Source organism: Bufo bufo, chromosome 2, assembly GCF_905171765.1.
Source record: "Bufo bufo chromosome 2, aBufBuf1.1, whole genome shotgun sequence".
Taxonomy (NCBI): domain Eukaryota; kingdom Metazoa; phylum Chordata; class Amphibia; order Anura; family Bufonidae; genus Bufo; species Bufo bufo.
In genome coordinates, this window is record NC_053390.1 from 287,374,408 (window position 1) to 287,394,094 (window position 19,687).

Here is a 19,687-nt window from a genome sequence, read left to right on the forward strand (position 1 = left end):
CATGTACGTAAATTAACTTACACAGAAAACAGGAGGAGAAGCAAAGTCAATCTATAAGGAATGTGCCACCATATACAGGCTATGTTTTGTCTTAAAGGAGATTTCAAGCCGTAGGCCTTATTCACAAGATTGTATGCAATTTTCTGTCCACAAAACAGACACCATAGACCATTTTCATGCTGGTGTTGCATACCTGTGTGTTCTGTGTCTACTTTTTATGTCAAATGCTTGCTGTAATTTGACATTTGCCTTTTACATTGCTGCTTAGGAATATTTGTAGAACAATTCTTGCACCATAACCAATTACAATGGATAAACTGTATGTAATAAGCTCTTAAGCTCCCTCTAGTGGTGGCTGCAGGCCGATAGAATATTCTCAAAAAGAGGTGGGACCCGCACCTATCATCCATCGTCTGTGATGGGAAAAAACCCTTTAACATACAGGGGGGGGGGAAAGGCACCCACATATTTAACGCTGCTTGTTCTGAAAGGACCCTAAAGATGGAAAACCCCTTTAAGAGGATTTCGCAGTGTCAGATATTAATGACCTAACCTTAGGACAGGTCACTGTCCGACTGGTAGGGGACTGACTCCACACAACCTTACTTTTCATTCACATTTTGGCTGTTCCCCAAATGATATGTCCTCTTGCAGGTGAGAATACTCATACTGACAGGAGTGAGAAAAATGCAGAATGCACACCTAAGGGCTCATGCACATGACCGTTGCCAGTTTTGTGGTCCACAAATTGCGGATCCACAAAACATGGATACTGGCCGCTAATAGAACAGTCCTATCTTTGTTCATAATGCGGACAAGAATGGGGCATGTTCTATATTTTTGCGGATGCCACGGATCGGACATAAGTGTGCTGAAGAGAATAAGTCCACATCCGACCCGCAAAAAATGTGGATCGGATGGAGACAAAAATTGGATTTTTGTACTTACCGTAAAATCCCTTTCTCGCTCAATACATTGGGGGACACAGCACCATGGGTATATGCCCAGCTACCATTAGGAGGAGACACTAGATAACAAAAAAGTTGTCTCCGCCCAGGTGGGCTATACCCTCTCCACAGCCACTAGGCTAATCAGTTTTTACCAAAAGCAGTAGAGAGAAACAAAAGCAAAGAACCAACATGACCTGGACCGGGAAAGGAAACGAGAACAGCAGCCCGGATACAGGAAAACAAAAGGGTGGGATCTGTGTCCCCCAATGAATTGAACGAGAAAGGGATTTTACGGTAAGTACAAAATTCAACAGCACCATTGGACGTCCCAAAGCAGTCCCCGAGGGTGGGAAGGAAATCTCATGCAAAAAGTTGGACACACAGGTGCTGGAGAACCTTGTGACTCAACCGAACCAGGAGAGGCCATAGCATGAAATGGTTCCAAAGGAAAAAATACAGGAGACCGTCAGGATTTCAAGGACAAGTGCCTGGGAAAAGAGCCAAAGAAGGAACAAGGGAAAACACCAGGTTTCTGCCGAGGTGGGATAAGGAGCAAGGCAGATGTCCTGAGCAAGAACCAAGAGTTGAACGAGTGCGCAATAAAGAGCCCGAGGAAGGATCTGGAAGAACCAGGGCTCCTCCTGAAGAAACAGGAGTGTAGCACAGCAACGTATGTTGGTAACAACCTAGCGCTCTGCATATGGAAGGATGCTCCAGGAGGAGAATCCATAAGAGGACAGACCCAACAAGAAAATTAGACTATGAGGGTACCTGGCAGGAGGAAAAATGCATGGAAAAAGGATGGAGAAGTCCTTAACCAAGGAGAAAAACTTCCTGAAAACAAGCTAAAAGACCCTGTGGACCACCCCTCGTCAAAAGGAAGGCGCTTCTATAAGGCCTGGAAGCAAAGGAACCTGACCAGAAAGAGGACCCAGCAAGGAAAAAACTCTAACTTGTCGCAGACCAAAAACATGGCCTGTCTGTGGCCAACCTCCTGTAAAGGGCAGGGTAGAGAGGAACCATGGGAAGGGAGCGAGCCTCCTTCCGCAGCAAGGCATGTGGGCAAAGAGAAACATCCTATGAGAAGGTGGAAACCCCATCCTGCTAGAGAAAGCTGCCAACCCCTGGGTGAGGAGGGGGTCCTAGGTAATGGCCAGGAGAAGGGAACGTAAAAAAGACCTGATTCCCATAAAAAAGAGGCTAGGATGGAGCCTCCGAAAAACTAACAAAATATCGCTGTGAAATGTAAGACCAGAGATATCCCTGGCCACATGAAATCTCAGGGAAAAGGGAAACAGTAGCAGGCCCTGGTAGTACAAGCAGAGACACAAGTCAGAAATATTAGAGTAGAAAGGAGAGGACTCCAAACAGCCTAAGGAGGAACAGTTCTCAAAATGAGGGAAAGCTCCATCCCAAAAGTGACCAATATGATCCAAATTGCAAACCATAGCATTAAACTCCCAGATACCAGGTACTTGACCTGGGGAGATGGGAAGAGCCTATGGGGACCCAGGAGAGAAAAGAACCAAACCGGGCCCAAAGAAGTAGTTGTCATACAGAGCTGCCACAAGTAGATTCCCCAGAGGGAACAGGCCAGGTAGATGGTCAAAGAATCATTGGGACAGGGACTCCAAGCAAGATTACCCAGACAGAGGCTCAAGTAGGGTCCACAGAACTGGACCACATGAGGACAATAATAGGCAGATTATCAAGGGAAAATGAAATTATCCACCATGGGGGAAAAAAAAACAGCAGCCCTGGTTAACCAGCCATCCCAAGTGTAGTGGCTAGCATACTGTATAACACTGCTCCGGAATGGGAAAGTACAGCAGCCTGGATTTTGTAAAAGAAAGGCCACATATCCTTATGTCAGAAGAGGATGCAGAATTTGCCGGGGAAGCTGGGAGAGACTACACTGACATGTAGAAACCAGCTACCAGCAGAGCACAATGAAACCCCCAAGGAAGGGGGGAGAAACTGACAGGTGCAGAAAACGGCAAGGCCCAAGGGGATGGCACTACTGTCATGTAGCACCACTCATCCGCGAATCTAAGGGCGTACAAGAACGCCCAGACCATGGAAGAGCTATGGGACCATATCAGATACCAGGGCGAGCAGCGGAAAATCCCACCCACCAAGTAAGTGTGTGGCGCTCACTAGTCCTGTCATAGCCATATCAGCGAGGACGTCCAGCGATGACCCGAAAACTGCAGTAGCGGCTGGTGCTCACAATGCTTCGTATCCCTGCAGGATAGAGCAGTAAAAACAACGCGAGTACTCCGTCATGAAATGGGGTAACGCGACTTTGTGCGGAATACAGTAGAACTTTATAGGGTTGAAAATCTAGCATGACAGCGAACAACCTGCGCACGCGAGGGGAGTGTGGTTGTCTGGTGCGCGACAAGCAATAAAGTAAAAATCATGCCTAGTACAGGGGCAATGAGAGGACTTGGGGGTACTGCACCGGCTGTCAGATCTGAAGAGGCCAGCCATATACTGGATCTAAGAATTGCAAATCTACTCTGCCCAAAAAGGGGGGAGAACATATGGTTGCCAGGTACATACTCCAACCGCGATGGCCTGTCGGATACAGCGCCTTTAGATGGGAGTAATCTGATTGCATGGTGCACACGATAATGAGAGTGGAGACATAGCTACAGCATCTGGAAATGGCATAGGGACTGTGCTTGATAAAGGAGTAGAATGACTGCATGATGCATATTAGAACTAGACATGTGTAATGGCGAGAAAAACGGCTGTGTAATGCAGACTAAAAACCAGACAGATGAAATGGCTACAGCATCTGGAGATGGTACAGGTACTCTACCCAATAAGGGAGTAATACATTGTGTAGTGCAGACTAAAAACCAGACAGATGGAATGGCTACAGCCTCTGGAGATGGTACAGGTACTCCACTGAAGAAGGAAGCAAGGTGGCTGCATGGTGCACACTAGACAGGTGCCCTGGCTACAGCAACTGAACATGGCATGTATACTTCACCTGTGGTGCACACTAGAACCAAACAGGTGTAATGGCTACAGCCTCTGGAGAGGATACAGGTACTTTACCTAATAAAGGAGTAACATAGTAAACCAGGGCTTCCCTAGTAATATGGTTGCATGGTGCACGCTAGCCCCAGGCTGGTGTACTGGCTACAGCGTCTGGAGAAGTAATACGGTGGCCTGGAACACTCTCCGACTAGGAGAGTGTTGAATATAGCCCCTGGAATAGAGAAATTACTCCAGCTGAAAAGGAGATACATTGGAACGAGGAAAGTCTGCTGGATACAGCATTTGGCAGTGGTAGGAGTACCCCCCTGTGAAGGGGAAGGCGTATGTACCTGGGACACCACATAGGTGGGCCAGCGTGCTAAACACGGTGAAGGGTAAAGCACCACCTACTGGAGAGGCGGCAAGCTGACTTACCTGTGTAGATAATATCCTGTGCAGCCAGGGGAGTGCCATCTGAAAATCCACTAAATGGGATACCAACCCTGGAGAGGAGACCGTTCCTCAGTGGACATTTGTCTTTGACCACCCAGAGAGATTCTGTATGGTGGAAGACCGCCTGATGTTCAGAGTCAGAATCGGTGCAGAGGTGTCGCCCGAGGAGGCGTAAGATGCGTCAGAGAAGAATACGTCACCAGCCTCAGACCTGTCCTGGGGGTGACCCGATGATGCTGAGGACTTAGTTGTGACAACCCGAGGTTGTTTGCGGGACCTGGTGTCTGAATGTGAGCATGTCCCATCCGCGGAGGAGCCCCTGGGAGGGTAAGAGGAGGACGCAATTTGGGCAGGCAAGCGGTCTAGGGACTCAACCATGGATTGGGAGAGTCGGACAAGGTTCCCTATGGCTTGGGACAGGGAAGAGACCAATTCAAAAGGGACCGACACAGAAGGGGTGGTCCAAGAGACATGAAGGGCCTGGAAGCAAGGTACTGTAACTGCGCACAAACAGGGAAGGCTGACCGCATGGCAACTTTTTATTGCAACGGGCGCATGTAAAATACGACCAGGAGTAGGGGCTGGGAATGAGAGTCCTCCCTGGAGGAGGATATGGGGGCTGATAGGGAGCCTGAAAAAAGAAAAACAGCCAGGCAGAGGCTGTCCTACCGGACCCCAGGTGCAGTGCCCCCGAAGAGGTGCTGCAGCAGCTGCAGAAACATGCAAGGAGGTTTGCTGGCAAGATGGAGGCTCTTTCTTCTTGAAAAAGAGGTAAAGTGGAAACCTCCCCCCACAGGGTTAAAAGACGCGGCCTAGGCCTCGATTAATGAGGTGGCTGGAAAAGGTGCGCCGTTGGTGGAACGGAACCGCGGGAGACCTGGTGCCCTCCGGAATGAAAAAAAATGGGTGAGGGGGGCTCCTGAGGAGTAGCGATGCTCAGGGAGGGTAAAAACAGGGCAAAAGGAGCACCAGGGGCCCGAGGACAGGTCTGGGAAGATGCGGCCTAGTCCCGGAAGAAGCCGGGAAAGGGAAAGGCTGGGAGAGGCATGGGTGGCCAGGGAGGTGAAGGATACCCAAGGGAGGGAAGAAAAAAGGGAAAGGAGGGACTTAACCAGGCCACACAAATAAAATGAATCCCATCCCTTAACCAGAAAGGGGGGTTTAACCCGGGGGACCTCTTGGGGCAGGGACGCAGGGGAGAATACTTACCGTCCGGCGTCTTCAGGCGCCGCAGTGTCACCCCTTCGGCAAACAACACTTATGTGGGAATGCCGGCATGTCACTGCAGATGCAGTAATGGGGGACTGGGTGACCGGTGTAGGTACATCAAGTCCGCGCCCGCAGGGGGTGCAACTAAAGTGGTAATCCACGATGGAGCCCCATCCTGCAGCAGGCCGAGACCTGCAGAAGAAAGGGAAAAAAAAGAATAAAATAAAAAATAATGAAAAGCAGCAAGACCTGCAAAAAAACAGAGCAGGTCATGTCTGCCTCCTACGGACCCTAGACTAAGGCCTCATGCACACGACCGGAACGGCACGGGCAGCCATTGATATAACTAGTTATTGTTGTCCGCAAAACGGACAAGAATAGGACAGGTTATATTTTTTTTGCGGACCACGGAATGGAGCAGCGGACAGCACACGGAGTGCTGTCCGCATCTTTTGCGGCCCTATTGAAGTGAATGGGTCCGCATCCAAGCCGCAAAAACTGCGGCTGGGATGCATACCAAAACAACGGTCGTGTACATGAAGCCTAAAACTGATTAGCCTAGTGCTGTGGAGACGGTATAGCTCACCTGGGCGGAGCCAACCTTTTTGTTATCTAGTGTCGCCTCCTAGTGGTAGCTGGGCATATACCCATGGTGCTGTGTCCCCCAATTACAGAAAATACGTTTGTGTGCATGAGCCCTTAGCTATCTATATTTTGAGGACAAAAACACAGACACGTCATGTACATGAGACTTCCAGTGTTCATTAGAAGTGATGGAAGACGCTATTATGAGGCGTCATCATCAGCGACGTGACCACATTGGACAGGTTTGCATCTTTTTCACTGTATCTAAATCCATACATAATATATACTTTTAATCATATATATATTCTCATAAAGAATCAGCAAATAAAACGCGCGACAACAGGAGAATGACCCCCACGCTGACACAACTTTCTGGATCTGTCGTTCACTAGCTCAGCGTAAAGGAACACACCACTACCTAAAACCAGGGGTGCTTTGCAATAAAAGAAGCTTACCTTGCGGAAGCTACATGTACCCTTCCGCTTAAACTTCCCGTTTTCCTGCTGTTTCCCAGTAATATTCGGCTGGTCCGATACACTGTTTATGAGAAAGTGACGCAAAGCCAGGTTCCGGGATCTTACCTTATTCCGGCAGTGAATGGTACAGTCCACCTAGGTCAGTACGGCGCATGCGTACCTTCCTCTCTTCCCCCCACACGGACGCTGAGGTGGTTAGAGTACACAAAATGGCCTCCACCGGTGAGTAACGGACTGGGCGCTCGCAGTGGGCTTGTTTTGAGCGGGCCCGGCTCTTGTATCTGTCTTGTCGTGTATTTTCTGTTTATTTTAATGATTGCCCGGCTGAAGCCTGCCGACTGTGCGCACACGGGCTTCCCGCGTCTTCGTAGGCCTCAGTCAGCTAGGTCGTAGCGCTCGCCCCAGATACACGAGGTTTCCCATCTGAGCACACGACCTGTTGCTTTTATCTTGGAGACGTGTGTGTAATCTAGTGGCCCCATCACCTCGCCATGTTTACCGGTAACCTAACGTCTGCTCTATTATCCCATCAGCCATTTCAGGAGTGGGGGAACTGGCAGTAACGATGCCACCTTCCGTCTATAGGCACACCTGAACAGCTGCACATAATACTATGGGTGCCTTTCCAGTCCCTTATTATGTAACACCCGGCATCATTTTCCTACCTTATGTATAGGTTGAGGGGCATGTGCGTTAGGAACCAGTTAAAGGGCTTGTCCCACCAGAATGGGGTTAATGTTAGAGAAATGGCCAATGCAGGAATTATGGGGGAACCTGTGTCCGGCTATGTTATGTAAGGATGATGTGCTGGGCCTTCAAACAGTCGGTTGGGTGTCTAATACCGTGAGTATTAGACCTCAGTCGGCTGAACTTGCAGCATGCTGCCTCTCCCTGATGGGTGAGGTTGGGGGAGATGAGGATCTAGCATGTTGGATTTCAATTGTCCGATACTTTTGTTCTTGGAGCCGTAAGCCACTGCTGGAGGCACCTGGAAGCCGCTCTCTCCTGATTTAGTACATATGCGTGTGAAGATCAGGAGAGATGGCTTTCTTCCAAACAGTAGGTTCCAGACGTTCAGATAGGTGACCACTATTGCCCCCTATGTGCAACTCCCTCGAGCGTGCATGGTAAGCAGGGGGCGTGACTGTCCAGGGACGCAGTGCTAATCGCTGCTATGGCCCCTTCATTCCTGAGATTGGGGTACCCAGAGGTCTGACCTCCATTGATTAAAGGCTGTTGGTTAATAGCCTAGTGATCACTTTATAGGATAGGTACAAGTTACTCCTAATCCTCACTCACACTTTATTAAAACCTGTTTTAAATGTGGTAGAAATGATTTTTGTAATATACATATTTATTTTTTTATTTTATACTTTTCCTACAGAAATAATTGTGCTTTTAGAATGTGTACTCCTATACTCTGCTGTGTACTGGAGTATGAATCCCCCCCCCCCCCCAGTTGGCCGCACAGGAGTATCTCTCCACCTTCCTGTACCAGCGCTGCTCTACTAACGCCTGGTTGACATACATGGGTCTGGAAGAGTTTTTAAGCCAGACAGTTTTACATGTATTTTCATCTGTGACCAGAACTTCTGCCGGTCCCTGGTAAAATCATAGCATTTAAAGGGTTTGTGTTATCTCAGACAATGGGGGCATATTGCTTGGATATGCACCCATTGTCTGATAGTTGTGGGTCCCACCTCTGGGACCTGCACCTACCTCGTAAACAGAGCCTTGAAAGTCAGAGGGTGCACCACTCATGCGCTGAAAAAAGCCGAGCATTGGGCACCATAGAAACTAATGGAGGGTGGCCGCGCATGCTCAGTGCGCCTTCTAACTTTAAATGGCTTAGTTTAAGAGATGGGTGCGGGTTCCACCTATGGGACCCGCACCTATCTCTTAAACTGAGCCATTTAAAGTTAGAGGGCGCACTGAGCATGCGTGGCCACCCTCCATTAGTTTCTATGGTGCCCATTGAAATGGGCGAGCCAGCGATCGGCTTTTTTCAGCGCATGCGTGGTGCACCCTCTGTGACTTTCAAGGCTCTGTTTACGAGGTAGGAGCAGGTCCCAGAGGTGGCACCCGCACCTATCAGACAATGGGGGCATATCCAATATGCTCCCATTATCTCAGATGACACAACCTCTTTAATATTGACCTTTCCTCAGGATAGGTCATGAATATCAGATCGGCAGGGTCGAACACCACCGCCGATCAGCTGGTGGAAGAGAAAGCTGAGCTTGTTTCAGTCCTGCTTTCCCTTCATAGTTTACCTGCTCACGGTTTATGTGAAATCTCTAAAGGGGTCCTCCAGATTTTAAACTTTTTATTATATTGTACACGTATTTACAATTCTGCTTGCATACCTTTCATCAGGCAGTTGACTCGTATATGCATTAGAATGGTATAGCCCAAGTATCAGTCCTGTCTAATCTATGGCCTTACTGAAACATGACATCAGTCATGTGATGCTCTTCACGTCATGTAATGCCTGTTCAGTAAGTAGCAGTGTTACATGATATACATGTGCTGGGTCAGCACATACTGTAGGACCCATTCATGTCATAATTAAATAGATGAGTGGTGGTATCATGATTTTATTGTGGTTATCGCAGTAACTACTTCACTGTTTGTATATACACGGCAGACTGTCTCTAGGTGATTTGTAAAATGGCCGACTGTCTCTAGGTGATGTCATGTTAATAAAGTTGTGTAAAAAAAAAAGTATAAAGCAGAGTTTGCCAAATTCTAGAGACAAGTAGTCAAAGTACCTGTATACCCCTTGACATATTATTTTTCCCCTGTTCATGTTATAGCTGGGAAATGTTAAACTGTGTATTACAAAGTGTTACCGCTGAATGTATGGGATGTCTGAAATCCATCCCCTGCCTCTAGAGGCGGAGGCTGCTGTGGTGTACAGTTACAGATAGTAGAGCTCAGGACAACACCTGCCTTTGTGTCCTAGACGCCACCTGCCTGTGACAAAAGGGACACCTTTCAGTTAACATGAGACTCTAGGCAAAAACGACTCGCATGGAGTCTTACATCTCCTCAGTTTCATCCCTCAGCTTATAGACCGGTCACCAATGAAGTGTAGTGGATCCAGTGCTCATATCGAACTACCGGGGACCAAGGAGCTGTTGCTTGCCCAGGATATCATGTTCAGGTGTTTGTAATATCTGGAGAAAACGGTTACCACTTTCTAATAAGTTTCTGCACTTGTCTCTTGTAGATTATAGCACGTATAGCCAAGCTGGAGCCCAGCAGAGGTAAGTGCCTTTGCTGTATGACTGCAGCATCTGTAAATTACCTGCAGCCTGTTACCTACACTGATTTCTTCTTTTTTTGTTTCTGCAGCTATGGTGCTTACACTGCCCAGCCAGCTCAAGCATACACACAGACTGCTCAGGTATCAGTTTTCCTGCGTCCCATAGATGTTAGATTACTGTTATAGGGCTGCAGTTATCGATTGTTTTAGTAATCAAGTATTCTACCGATTAATCCAACTAGGGATCGACCGATATTGATATTTTTTTTATGGCCGATAATCTATGAACTTTCAGGCTGATAGCTGATAATTTATACAGATATATTAAGTGAATTTTCATTAAAAAAAAATTTTTTCCTACACATCTGATGAAAATGAATGTTTGTTGTTAACGTGTAGTTTTTTTTATTGTAAATCTTATATATATATATATATATATATATATATATATATATATATATATATATATATAATTTTTTTTTATATATTTTCTATTTATTACCCCCTTTAGGGGCTAGACCCTTGTCCTGTTCACCCTGATAGAGCTTTATCAAGGTGAATAGGACTTCACACTCTCCCTGCTGCTTTGTGCACACAGCAGCATGGAGCTTACCGTGGCAGCCAGGGCTTCAGTAGCGTCCTGGCTGCCATGGTAACCGATCGGAGCCCCAGGCTTACACTGCTGCCGCTCCGATCAGAAGCTGCCACTGCGCCACCAATGTCTTTAATACTGGGCTTGGGTGGTGGAGGGGGCGCACTGTGCCCCCAATTGTTTTTATACTGGGGTTTGGGGGGCTCACTGCACCACCAATGAAGATGCCTCTCTCCGATCATTTCATTCATATACAGGAAGCGGGAGCTGGCTGCAGAATCACCTAGCCGGCTCCCGACCTCTGAGCAGTAGCTGCGATCCGCGGCACCTAAGGGGTTAACTACCGCAGATTGCAGCTAACGCTCATAGAGGTCGGGAGCCAGCAATGTGATTCTGCAGCCAGCTCCCGCCTCCTGTATATGAATTAATGAAAGACTTATCTTCATTGGTGAAGCGGTGGTGACAGCCCCTCCCCTTTTGTATTCTCTCCTCTAATTGGCGGCAGTGGCAGCACAGGGGGAGGGAGACACTGCTTCCTTCTCCCCTGTGCTGCTGAGGGAACACAGAGGGCGCTGAGAGCAGCGCGTTCTGTGTTCTTAATAAGTTATCGGAATATCGGCAAAATAGATGCAGATAACTCTCAAATATCGGCCGATAATATCGGTAAAACCGATAATCTGTCGATCCCTAGTGTACGTTAGGATCCAGTGCAGGCCGGCGGGTGACCACGGAGCGTGAGTAATATCAAGCTGTTCACTACACTCCGTGGTCACATGGCACAAACGAATCATCGATGCAAAAAATTTGCATCAAGGATTTTTTGTTGCGTTAATCTATTAATTTGAGTAATCGTTTCAGCCCTACGTGTTATCATAGTGTTATACACGCTGCCCTGTTTAACTACAAGGCTGGAATCGCACATGGAGAGGATAAGGAGCACTCGTTTCTTTACACCTTGCTACAAAAGCAGACACAGTTCTTCATGCAGTTTTTTGACCCAAAGCCAGAAGTTGATTCAAAAAGAATGGGAAAGATTTCTGCTTCTCCTTCCTGCTGGATCTACTTCAGGCAAAAACTGCATTTCATCCATTAAAAGAAAACTGTGAAACCAACCTAAATGTGATGGCTTTACCAAAGTACTGAAATTGAGTGCTGATAGCATAATGAAGAAACTTAGAGGACCTTTCATGGGTCCAAACATTTTAAGATAACTATCTGGACATGTAGAGCGGCTCCCAGGTATCTCACTGCACTTACTATTAACCCTGGGCACCGCTCCTTTCTCCTGCTGTGGCCCTGTTACCTTCTCCCGCACTGTATGGTAATTGCTACTATCGGTAAACCAGGGAGGAGACTGCCCTGTTTCTCCCTGGGCGTTCCTTCTCCCTGCTGTAGCGCTGTCCAATCACAGAGCTCACAGCCTGGGATTTTTATTTAATTTTTTTTCCTCCCTGGCTGTGACGCTCCGCTCTTCGATTGGACAGCGCTACAGCCAGGGAGAAGGAACTGGGAGAAGCAATTATCATACAGCACGGGAGAAGGTAACGGGGCGAACGGAGCAGCGCCCAGGGATAATAAGTGCAGTGAGATCCCTGGGCGCCGCTCTAGATGTCAAGATAATTATCTTAAAATGTTCGGACCCATGAAAGGTCCTCTTTAAAGCCCATCTGTCAGCAGGATCAACACGATTAAGCCAGACATACAGCCTGGTAGGGTTGATACTGCTGATTTAAAATACCTGTCTTGAGAAATGTGTTGCGGAGTCCCCATAAAGTCTTTTTGTTTATGCAAGTGAGTGTATCCATGTACTGATGGGCGGGGCCAGCCCTGAGAAGCTGAGCAGATTAAGTGCATTTGGAAGGTACCCTCAGTGCACTGAAATGCTCATTTGTGAAAAGAGTAAGTGTTTGCCCAACCCCTCTCCACCTCCCCTTCCTTGGGAATGCCCAATGGTTTTTTTTCTTCAAGACTGGAATTTTAACCAGCAAGATCAACCCTAGCAGAGCAGTCATTGACATTTAATGGGGTCCATGCTTACAGGTGATCTTCAACATAAACTAGTGGATGTTAAATTTCTAATTACCGTTTTCTTCATTGCAAACAATTGAAGGGTGAAAAATGACTATAAATCTTAAAGGTAGCACATTCAATTCACTGCAGTGTTTTTGTTATAATTTATTTTATTTTTTTATTTTAGCAATGTTCAGTGAAGTTACTTGAGTATTAATTTGCCTTTGTTTTTTCCATAGGCAACCTATGGTCAGCAGAGTTACGGCACCTATGGGCAACCCAGTGATTCTAGTTACACGCAGGCGCAAACCACTGCTGCCACATATGGTCAGTCAGCATATGCTACTGCTTATGCGCAGCCTCCTACTGGTAAGGACAGTCACATAGCAATCTTGTTTCTTGTTACATTGATTATTTTTGTCCGTGGGGTACTTTCACATTTCGAAGTTGAACCATTATTTAAATGAAGATTTGCCTCTCTTCACAAATCCACTGTTTGGCCACAGTTTTGTAAGTTCTAAAACTGCAACTTCACTGTGCAGTGAATATATCTTTAAAGCAAAGTGCAACTGCCCTCTTGTTCCCACTCGCTCTTTAGCCACTAAATGCAGCACAGCTGTAAAGACTATGCACAACTTGGACAAAATAACACATCTCAGGCTCACCACCATAAACTTTTCTGCAGTGCTCATTTCGTCATTCATTTTCAGATCCCGTTATTCAGTTTGCATCCTGCTCCTAGTTTCTTTTCACGTGTGCATCTCTCCCAGTAATACATGCCTCGGATGCTGTTGTCTTCATTAGCTCATGGTATTTACGGCTTCGTTCCTTCACTGCTTTCCACTTCTGTATCTCATGAGGGGTCCCTTGTGCTAGCAAAAACTTTTGCTGGCTTCCTCCCACTTTCACCACAGTGTTGCTGCATGTATTTGATCTTTCCTGCAGACTGTGAGCTCTCCAGCCTCTTTGCTATATACAATGTCCTTTCCCTACCTTATATCTCTAGAGCTTTTTCTTTTTTAAATCAAATATTTTTTTATTGATTTTATAACATTTTATAGTGAACAGTACAACAAAATAGGAAAAACCCCTCCCCGTCCCTCCCACAATCCCCTCCCATATCCACCCTCCCCAGCCCATTCTTGCAGCCAATATAATAAACAATATAGATTAAAGTTCAAAGGTCCATTTTTTTTAATGTCTTCTTATTGGTCACAGAACGTCCATGAAAGCAGGGTAAAGTCCTTCACTAGGTTCCCCACATCTCACCATCACAGCATTCATTACTCTCACATACATTTACTACAGCTTACTATAGCAATACTATGCAGGGTAATATTCAATTTTCAAAGATCCACTTTCCCGCTACATTGTAACATTTAGGACACTAGACTAAAACATTGTAATGATCTATCCACAAAGACCATATTTTATTAAATTTTTTATTGTTCCCTCTTTTCTGGTACACATAACTTTCTAGTTTGACTAGTATATGTATTTTGTTTATCAGTTGCGATAAGAGTGGAGGATCAGGAGCAATCCAATAGAAAGCTATCAGCTTCCTGGCTTGGTATAATATTCTCAGGATAGCCAGTTTCAATTCACTAGAGACTGGGATATCTCCCATATGACCTAGTAAATATACCAAAGGGGATAAATCAATCTGCACATGATATACAGTGTTAATTAATTCCCGAACATCTATCCAGTAGCGCCGAAGTCTCGGGCAATTCCATATCATGTGAACCAGGTCTCCGTTATGAGCTCCACATCGCTGACAGGTATCATCTGACCGATAACCCATTCTAAACAGCAAAGCCGGTGTCCTATACACCCTATGTAATAGAAAGAGTTGAGAGACTCTATGAGCCTCACTTACTGCCACATTTGGAAAGCTTTCTACTACCTCTTCCCACTGCTCTACTGACAAACCGGGAATATCTTGCTTCCATTTGTCATATAATTTTAACGGTTGAGATTTCTGAATTGCTTCCAAGAGGGTCAGATAATGAAGTGAGATGACTCCTTTTGTCGCCCCTCTAGTAGAAGCAAGGTCTAGTATGACATGCTTTCCAGCGGGAATTATTTCCTCCTGCTTCCCCTGCGCCTGAATAGCATGTCTAACTTGCAGGTAAACGTAAAAGAGAGATTTAGGTAACTCATATTCCTGTTGTAGTACTGCAAAACTCTTAAGGGACCTTTCTGTGTATAGCTTATACATTCGGTCAAGACCATATCGTTCCCAGGTCTTGGCAGACGGGATCTTATCCAGTTCCTTATAGGTAAAATTCGGCCATATCGGAGTAAAGTTCGTGTATCCACAAATTCCTGCTATATTCCTAGCTTTCCACCATACCTTATGTATAACACGCAGAAGGCTATATTGTCCTCCCATTTTGTCAAAAGTACCGTCTTCTAGGGCTGCCATTATACATCTACCACCAATAAGATGTTGCACAATCCTTCCTACTGTGTTAACAGTGTCATTTTCTCCCCAACCTCTGATATGTTGTAATTGGGCCGCTAAGTAATACACCCAAGGGTCTGGGACACCCAACCCTCCCTGGGTCTTGGATCTACATAAAGTCGCAAGCTTTATACGTGGAATCCCTTTCTTCCAAATAAGGTCACGGAATATCGCATTAACAGTGTGGAAGATTTTAAGTGGTATCCAAGTCGGTGCATTATGAAGGATATACAAAAGTTGCGGCATAAGTATCATTTTTAAAAGATTAGTGCGACCAATTAATGTCAAGGGTAATTTAGACCACACCTGAACCTTTTTCCTAAACTTATCTAGGAGTGGCAGTATATTAAGGTTAGCAAACTCGTTAATTTGTGCTGACACTTGAATGCCTAAGTATTTAAATGCTGATACTACCTGCAAACCTGCTGTATGACAGGGGTCAATCTCTAGATTTGGAGACAGTGCCATAATCACCGACTTGGACCAATTAATGGATAAGCCTGATAATTTCCCAAAATCGTTAATGATCGACATGGCCTTAGGAAGGGATGAACGCCAGCTCTCCAGAAACAATAATAAATCGTCGGCATATAGAGCGACCTTTTCAGTCAGTGTGCCATACACCATACCTTTCACCTCACTTGCCTTTCTCAGGGCAGCAGCTAACGGTTCCACCGCCACTGCAAATAGCAATGGTGATAGGGGACATCCCTGCCTAGTCCCTCTATATAATCTAAAGGAGGCCGATAGTTTTCCATTCACCTGAATCCTGGCAGTAGGACAAGCGTACAGTAGCCTAATCCATTGTATGAATCCTGCCCCTACCCCCATAGCCTTAAGCACCGATATTAAGTAGAGCCATTCCACACTGTCAAATGCCTTGGCCGCATCCAGAGATGCGACCACTGCATCCGAGGTGCGGACCTGGCCTGCCTGAATATTAAGGTATAACCTTCTAATATTCACTGCTGTCGACATATTGGGCATAAATCCAGCCTGATCAGTATGTATCAATGAAGTAATTACTGAGTTGAGGCGTTTGGCCAGGACTTTTGCCAAAATTTTTACGTCAACCTGCAATAGGGAAATAGGACGGTAAGACTCTGCTTCTAGAACATCTTTTCCCGGTTTTGGGATCACCGCTATGATCGCTTCGTTCATAGTTGCTGGGAGTTCGCCTAGTTGTTGGGCATCTTTCAGCACCTCTAGTAGCTGAGGTAATAGCACAGATGAGAAAGTTCTATAAACCTCAACAGGTAGACCATCACCCCCTGGTGATTTATTATTAGTCATATCACCCACAGCCATTTCTAATTCCCGCAGGGAAACAGGAGCATCCAATATGGCTTGTTGCTCAGTTGTGAGAGTGGGAAGGCCCAGTGGGTGCAGGAAACCTTCTATCTCCGATTCAATGGCTGTAGATTTGGATGTATACAGGGAGGCATAGAACGTATACATGATCTGTGCTACCTGCTCAGGTGAAGTATGTAACACTCCATTAGAATCTCGCAATGCTGCTATAAAGTTAGTCTGTTGTTGAGCCTTGGTCAGCAGGGCAAGTAATCTCCCTGCTCTTTCTCCTTCCTCATAATATTTCTGTTTCTGAAAGAATCTCCTGTTCTGTGCATTTAATAATAGTCTTTCATTTAACTTTTGCTGAGCCTCTTTCCATTGGCCTTCATGTTCTACAGAGGGGGTCATTACGTAATTAGTCTCAGCATTTTTAACCCTTAGAAGCAATTCCTGTACTTTAGCCCTACTTTCACTTCTCCTCCCATTAACTTTGGCAATCAATATGCCCCTTAAAAAAGCCTTCATGGCATCCCATACAACAAGTCGGGAGGAAGTATGTGTGTTGAATATGAAAAACTCATCCAACTCCTCCTTAATCTGAGATGTGTCAGCCAGGACAGTTAACCAGTATGGGTTAAATTTCCAGCACCTATCTCCCCGAATTAAAGGGGATACTAAACAGACAGTAAGTAGGATAGGGGAGTGATCGGATAGTCGCCTAGGGAGATATATGATATCTTGGAGTAGCTGGCCCATTTCCTCATTACCAAGGATCATATCTATCCTAGACAATGATTTATATGCACTTGAGTAACACGAATATACTCTAGCTTCCGGGTTCCTAAGTCTCCAGAAGTCAAGCAGGGAAGCTTCCTGTAACATCCGTCCAAAGGGGGTTATTTCCCTATTAACTGTTAGTGTGTTATCATTAAATTTATCTAGTACAGGGTTAATCATATTGTTGAAATCACCCAATAAGACCACAGGAATACTCGGGAGGTCTATAATAAGTGATATCAACTTTTTAAGGACTATTGGTGAATAGGGTGGGGGTATATACACACCAATAATAATGCATTCAGTGTTATATAATTTACCATGTAAAAATATAAAACGCCCTTCTGTATCCACACGTTTTGTCTTGCATTCAAATGGGATGGCTCTGTGTATAAGAATGCTCACACCCCTGGCATACGTAGAATACGTGGCATGAAAACATTGCCCGGCCCAATGAGGAGTAAGCAAACGTGTTTGATCTGACGTTAAGTGAGTTTCTTGAAGGCAACATATTAATGGCTGGTATTGCTTCAGACTATCTATAACCGCCCTTCTTTTAATTGCGTCTTTGATGCCCCTAACGTTCCAACTTAGGAGTTTAACTGAGTTAGCCATATTCGATATTTACATATGGTGAATATTTCGCCAGCTCAGTCAAGGACCTCTCCCTCACAGTGTTTTTTTTAGAAGACAATATAAAATTTCTAATAGGATACCTCTTAAATAACATTCTCATGGCTGCAAAAATTAAACAAATTCCCCAAAACCTTACAAGCTCAACATAAACCCTCGTAGGCGGGTTACTGAGTTCGCCAACTAGTTCCCTCCTGGGATTCCCATAGCGGGACTGGAGGCGTAAAGAACAACAGAACCCATCGGCGTCATCAGGCCCATGGGTAACAAATATTACCCAGTGGAGGGGTGACAAGTACATAGTTAACTGCACTACCGTGCTCAATAAAGCTGTATATAACCAAGCTTAAACAGTTAAACCATTAGTATCCGAGCTCCCGCCCGATTCCCGGACAGTATGCATTTAGAACCTTTTGTCATGGACATCAAAGACTGGATTAGATCATAGCAGAGAAATAAACTGATATTACTTATGATTACATTGCAATAAGACTCTCTAGGTATATCGCAAACACACATTCAGTCATACACCCTGCCCAGAAATACTTATACAGCCGGGGACTTTAAGGATCACAGCAGCTCAGACTCCATCCACATTCTGTCTTGCTTCTCTTAACTGGCGTTCATGACGGTCCAACCACCGCAGAGCTTCCTTGGGGTCTTCAAAGAAGGATGTATTTCCCAACGCCGCAACTCTCAGCTTTGCTGGATAGATCATGGAGTAGGAGACGTCCAGTCCTCTCAGCCGTCTTTTAATATCAAGGAATCTCGCCCTTTTCTTTTGGACCTCCATAGAATAATCAGGAAAGAAGGATATCTTGTGCCCATCAATAGATATTTCTGGAAGCTCTCTAGCTTTTCTGAGGATGATGTCACGATCCCTGTAGTGGAGAACTTTCATGAGTACAGGCCTTGGCGGAGCACCTGGGGGTAAAGGGCGGGTAGGGACCCTGTGGGCTCTCTCTATCGCAAATAAAGGAGTCAGAGTTTCGGGTCCAAACTGATCCTTCACCCATTTCTCAAAGAATTCCGTAGGATTCGCCCCTTCCACTTTTTCCGGAACCCCCACCAGTCTGACATTATTTCTGCGCAGACGATTTTCAAGGTCGTCTTGCTTAGCCATAAGGGAATCCAACTGGCGTGCTTGGTTAGCTGACTCTCTCTTAATGGGTGTTATGGCATCTTCCACATCCCCCATACGATCTTCCAGGGCAGTGGTACGTTCCGCCAATCGTTTCAGATCGTGCCGCACAATGGAGATATCTTCTTTTATAGTCCCCACCTGCATATTGAGAGCATTTAATGATTTACCACATTTTGCAATGGCTCTCATAACATCCTTAAGTGTGGGCTCTTCAGTGTCAGAATCAGGAGCATCCGCCCCAGTGTCTGCATCGCAGGCCAGCAGAGGATCATATCTATTTGGGCTGCAGACTTCACTTATGTCTGCTCCAGCCTCTTCCTCCTCGATAAATTGCCTACTGGCAGATGAAGCCCGTTTATTTCTGTCCCTTGTAGCCTGTGAGAGAGCGGCGTCGCGTGCAAACTTGCCGAGTCTCACTGCAGCCTCTTTCTGTATTGTGCCTGCACGCTCTCGGCGGCTCGGCGTGTCGGGCCCGGCGCCATCTTGGATCTCCCTGGCTGCGCCCCGTCCGCCCTTTCTGGACATAGCGGCAGGATCGGTGATTCTAAGGAGCAGGATTTCACTCCTCAGCTGACGGGCGATATCAGCGGCTCAGGAGGGTGCAGTCTGTGCAGGTACAGATGTGTCCACAGGATAAATTGCCGGTTTCAGTGCGGGAGCTCAGCGAACTTGCTGGCGCTCACATGCCTGGCTAGCCACGCCCCATCTCTAGAGCTTTTTCACATGAGTGAGTCCATTACGGGAATCGCGCTCAGGGAGTGTGATCCTCCGTTCTGGACTTCCAGGAGCGCAGGTCATTATACTGATTTATAATGCTATGTGCCTCTGCTTGACCTTAC

The 19,687-nt window shown here is 46.1% G+C and overlaps 2 protein-coding genes across 4 annotated transcripts in view; one reads left to right on the top strand and one right to left on the bottom strand.

The window, feature by feature from the left end:
* Positions 1 to 6,772, bottom strand: part of RHBDD3 (rhomboid domain containing 3) — a 44,970-nt gene extending 38,198 nt beyond the window's left edge. Inside the window, exon 1 of one of the 2 annotated variants that reach the window (XM_040420269.1) lies at positions 6,644 to 6,772. The gene's annotated coding sequence lies outside the window, so the exon portion shown is untranslated. Of the gene's footprint in view, positions 1 to 5,603; positions 5,700 to 6,643 lie in introns of those variants that run through there. The other variant, XM_040420270.1, reaches the window with a different exon arrangement.
* A 37-nt stretch (positions 6,773 to 6,809) lies between these two features.
* EWSR1 (EWS RNA binding protein 1) overlaps positions 6,810 to 19,687 on the top strand; it is a 45,852-nt gene continuing 32,974 nt past the window's right edge. For both annotated transcript variants that reach the window (XM_040416671.1, XM_040416672.1), the window contains exons 1-4: positions 6,810 to 6,886; positions 9,897 to 9,933; positions 10,022 to 10,073; positions 12,774 to 12,903. In XM_040416671.1, the coding sequence (XP_040272605.1) occupies positions 6,817 to 6,886; positions 9,897 to 9,933; positions 10,022 to 10,073; positions 12,774 to 12,903 (289 nt within the window). In that variant the 5' untranslated portion in view covers positions 6,810 to 6,816. The remainder of the gene's footprint in view (positions 6,887 to 9,896; positions 9,934 to 10,021; positions 10,074 to 12,773; positions 12,904 to 19,687) is intronic.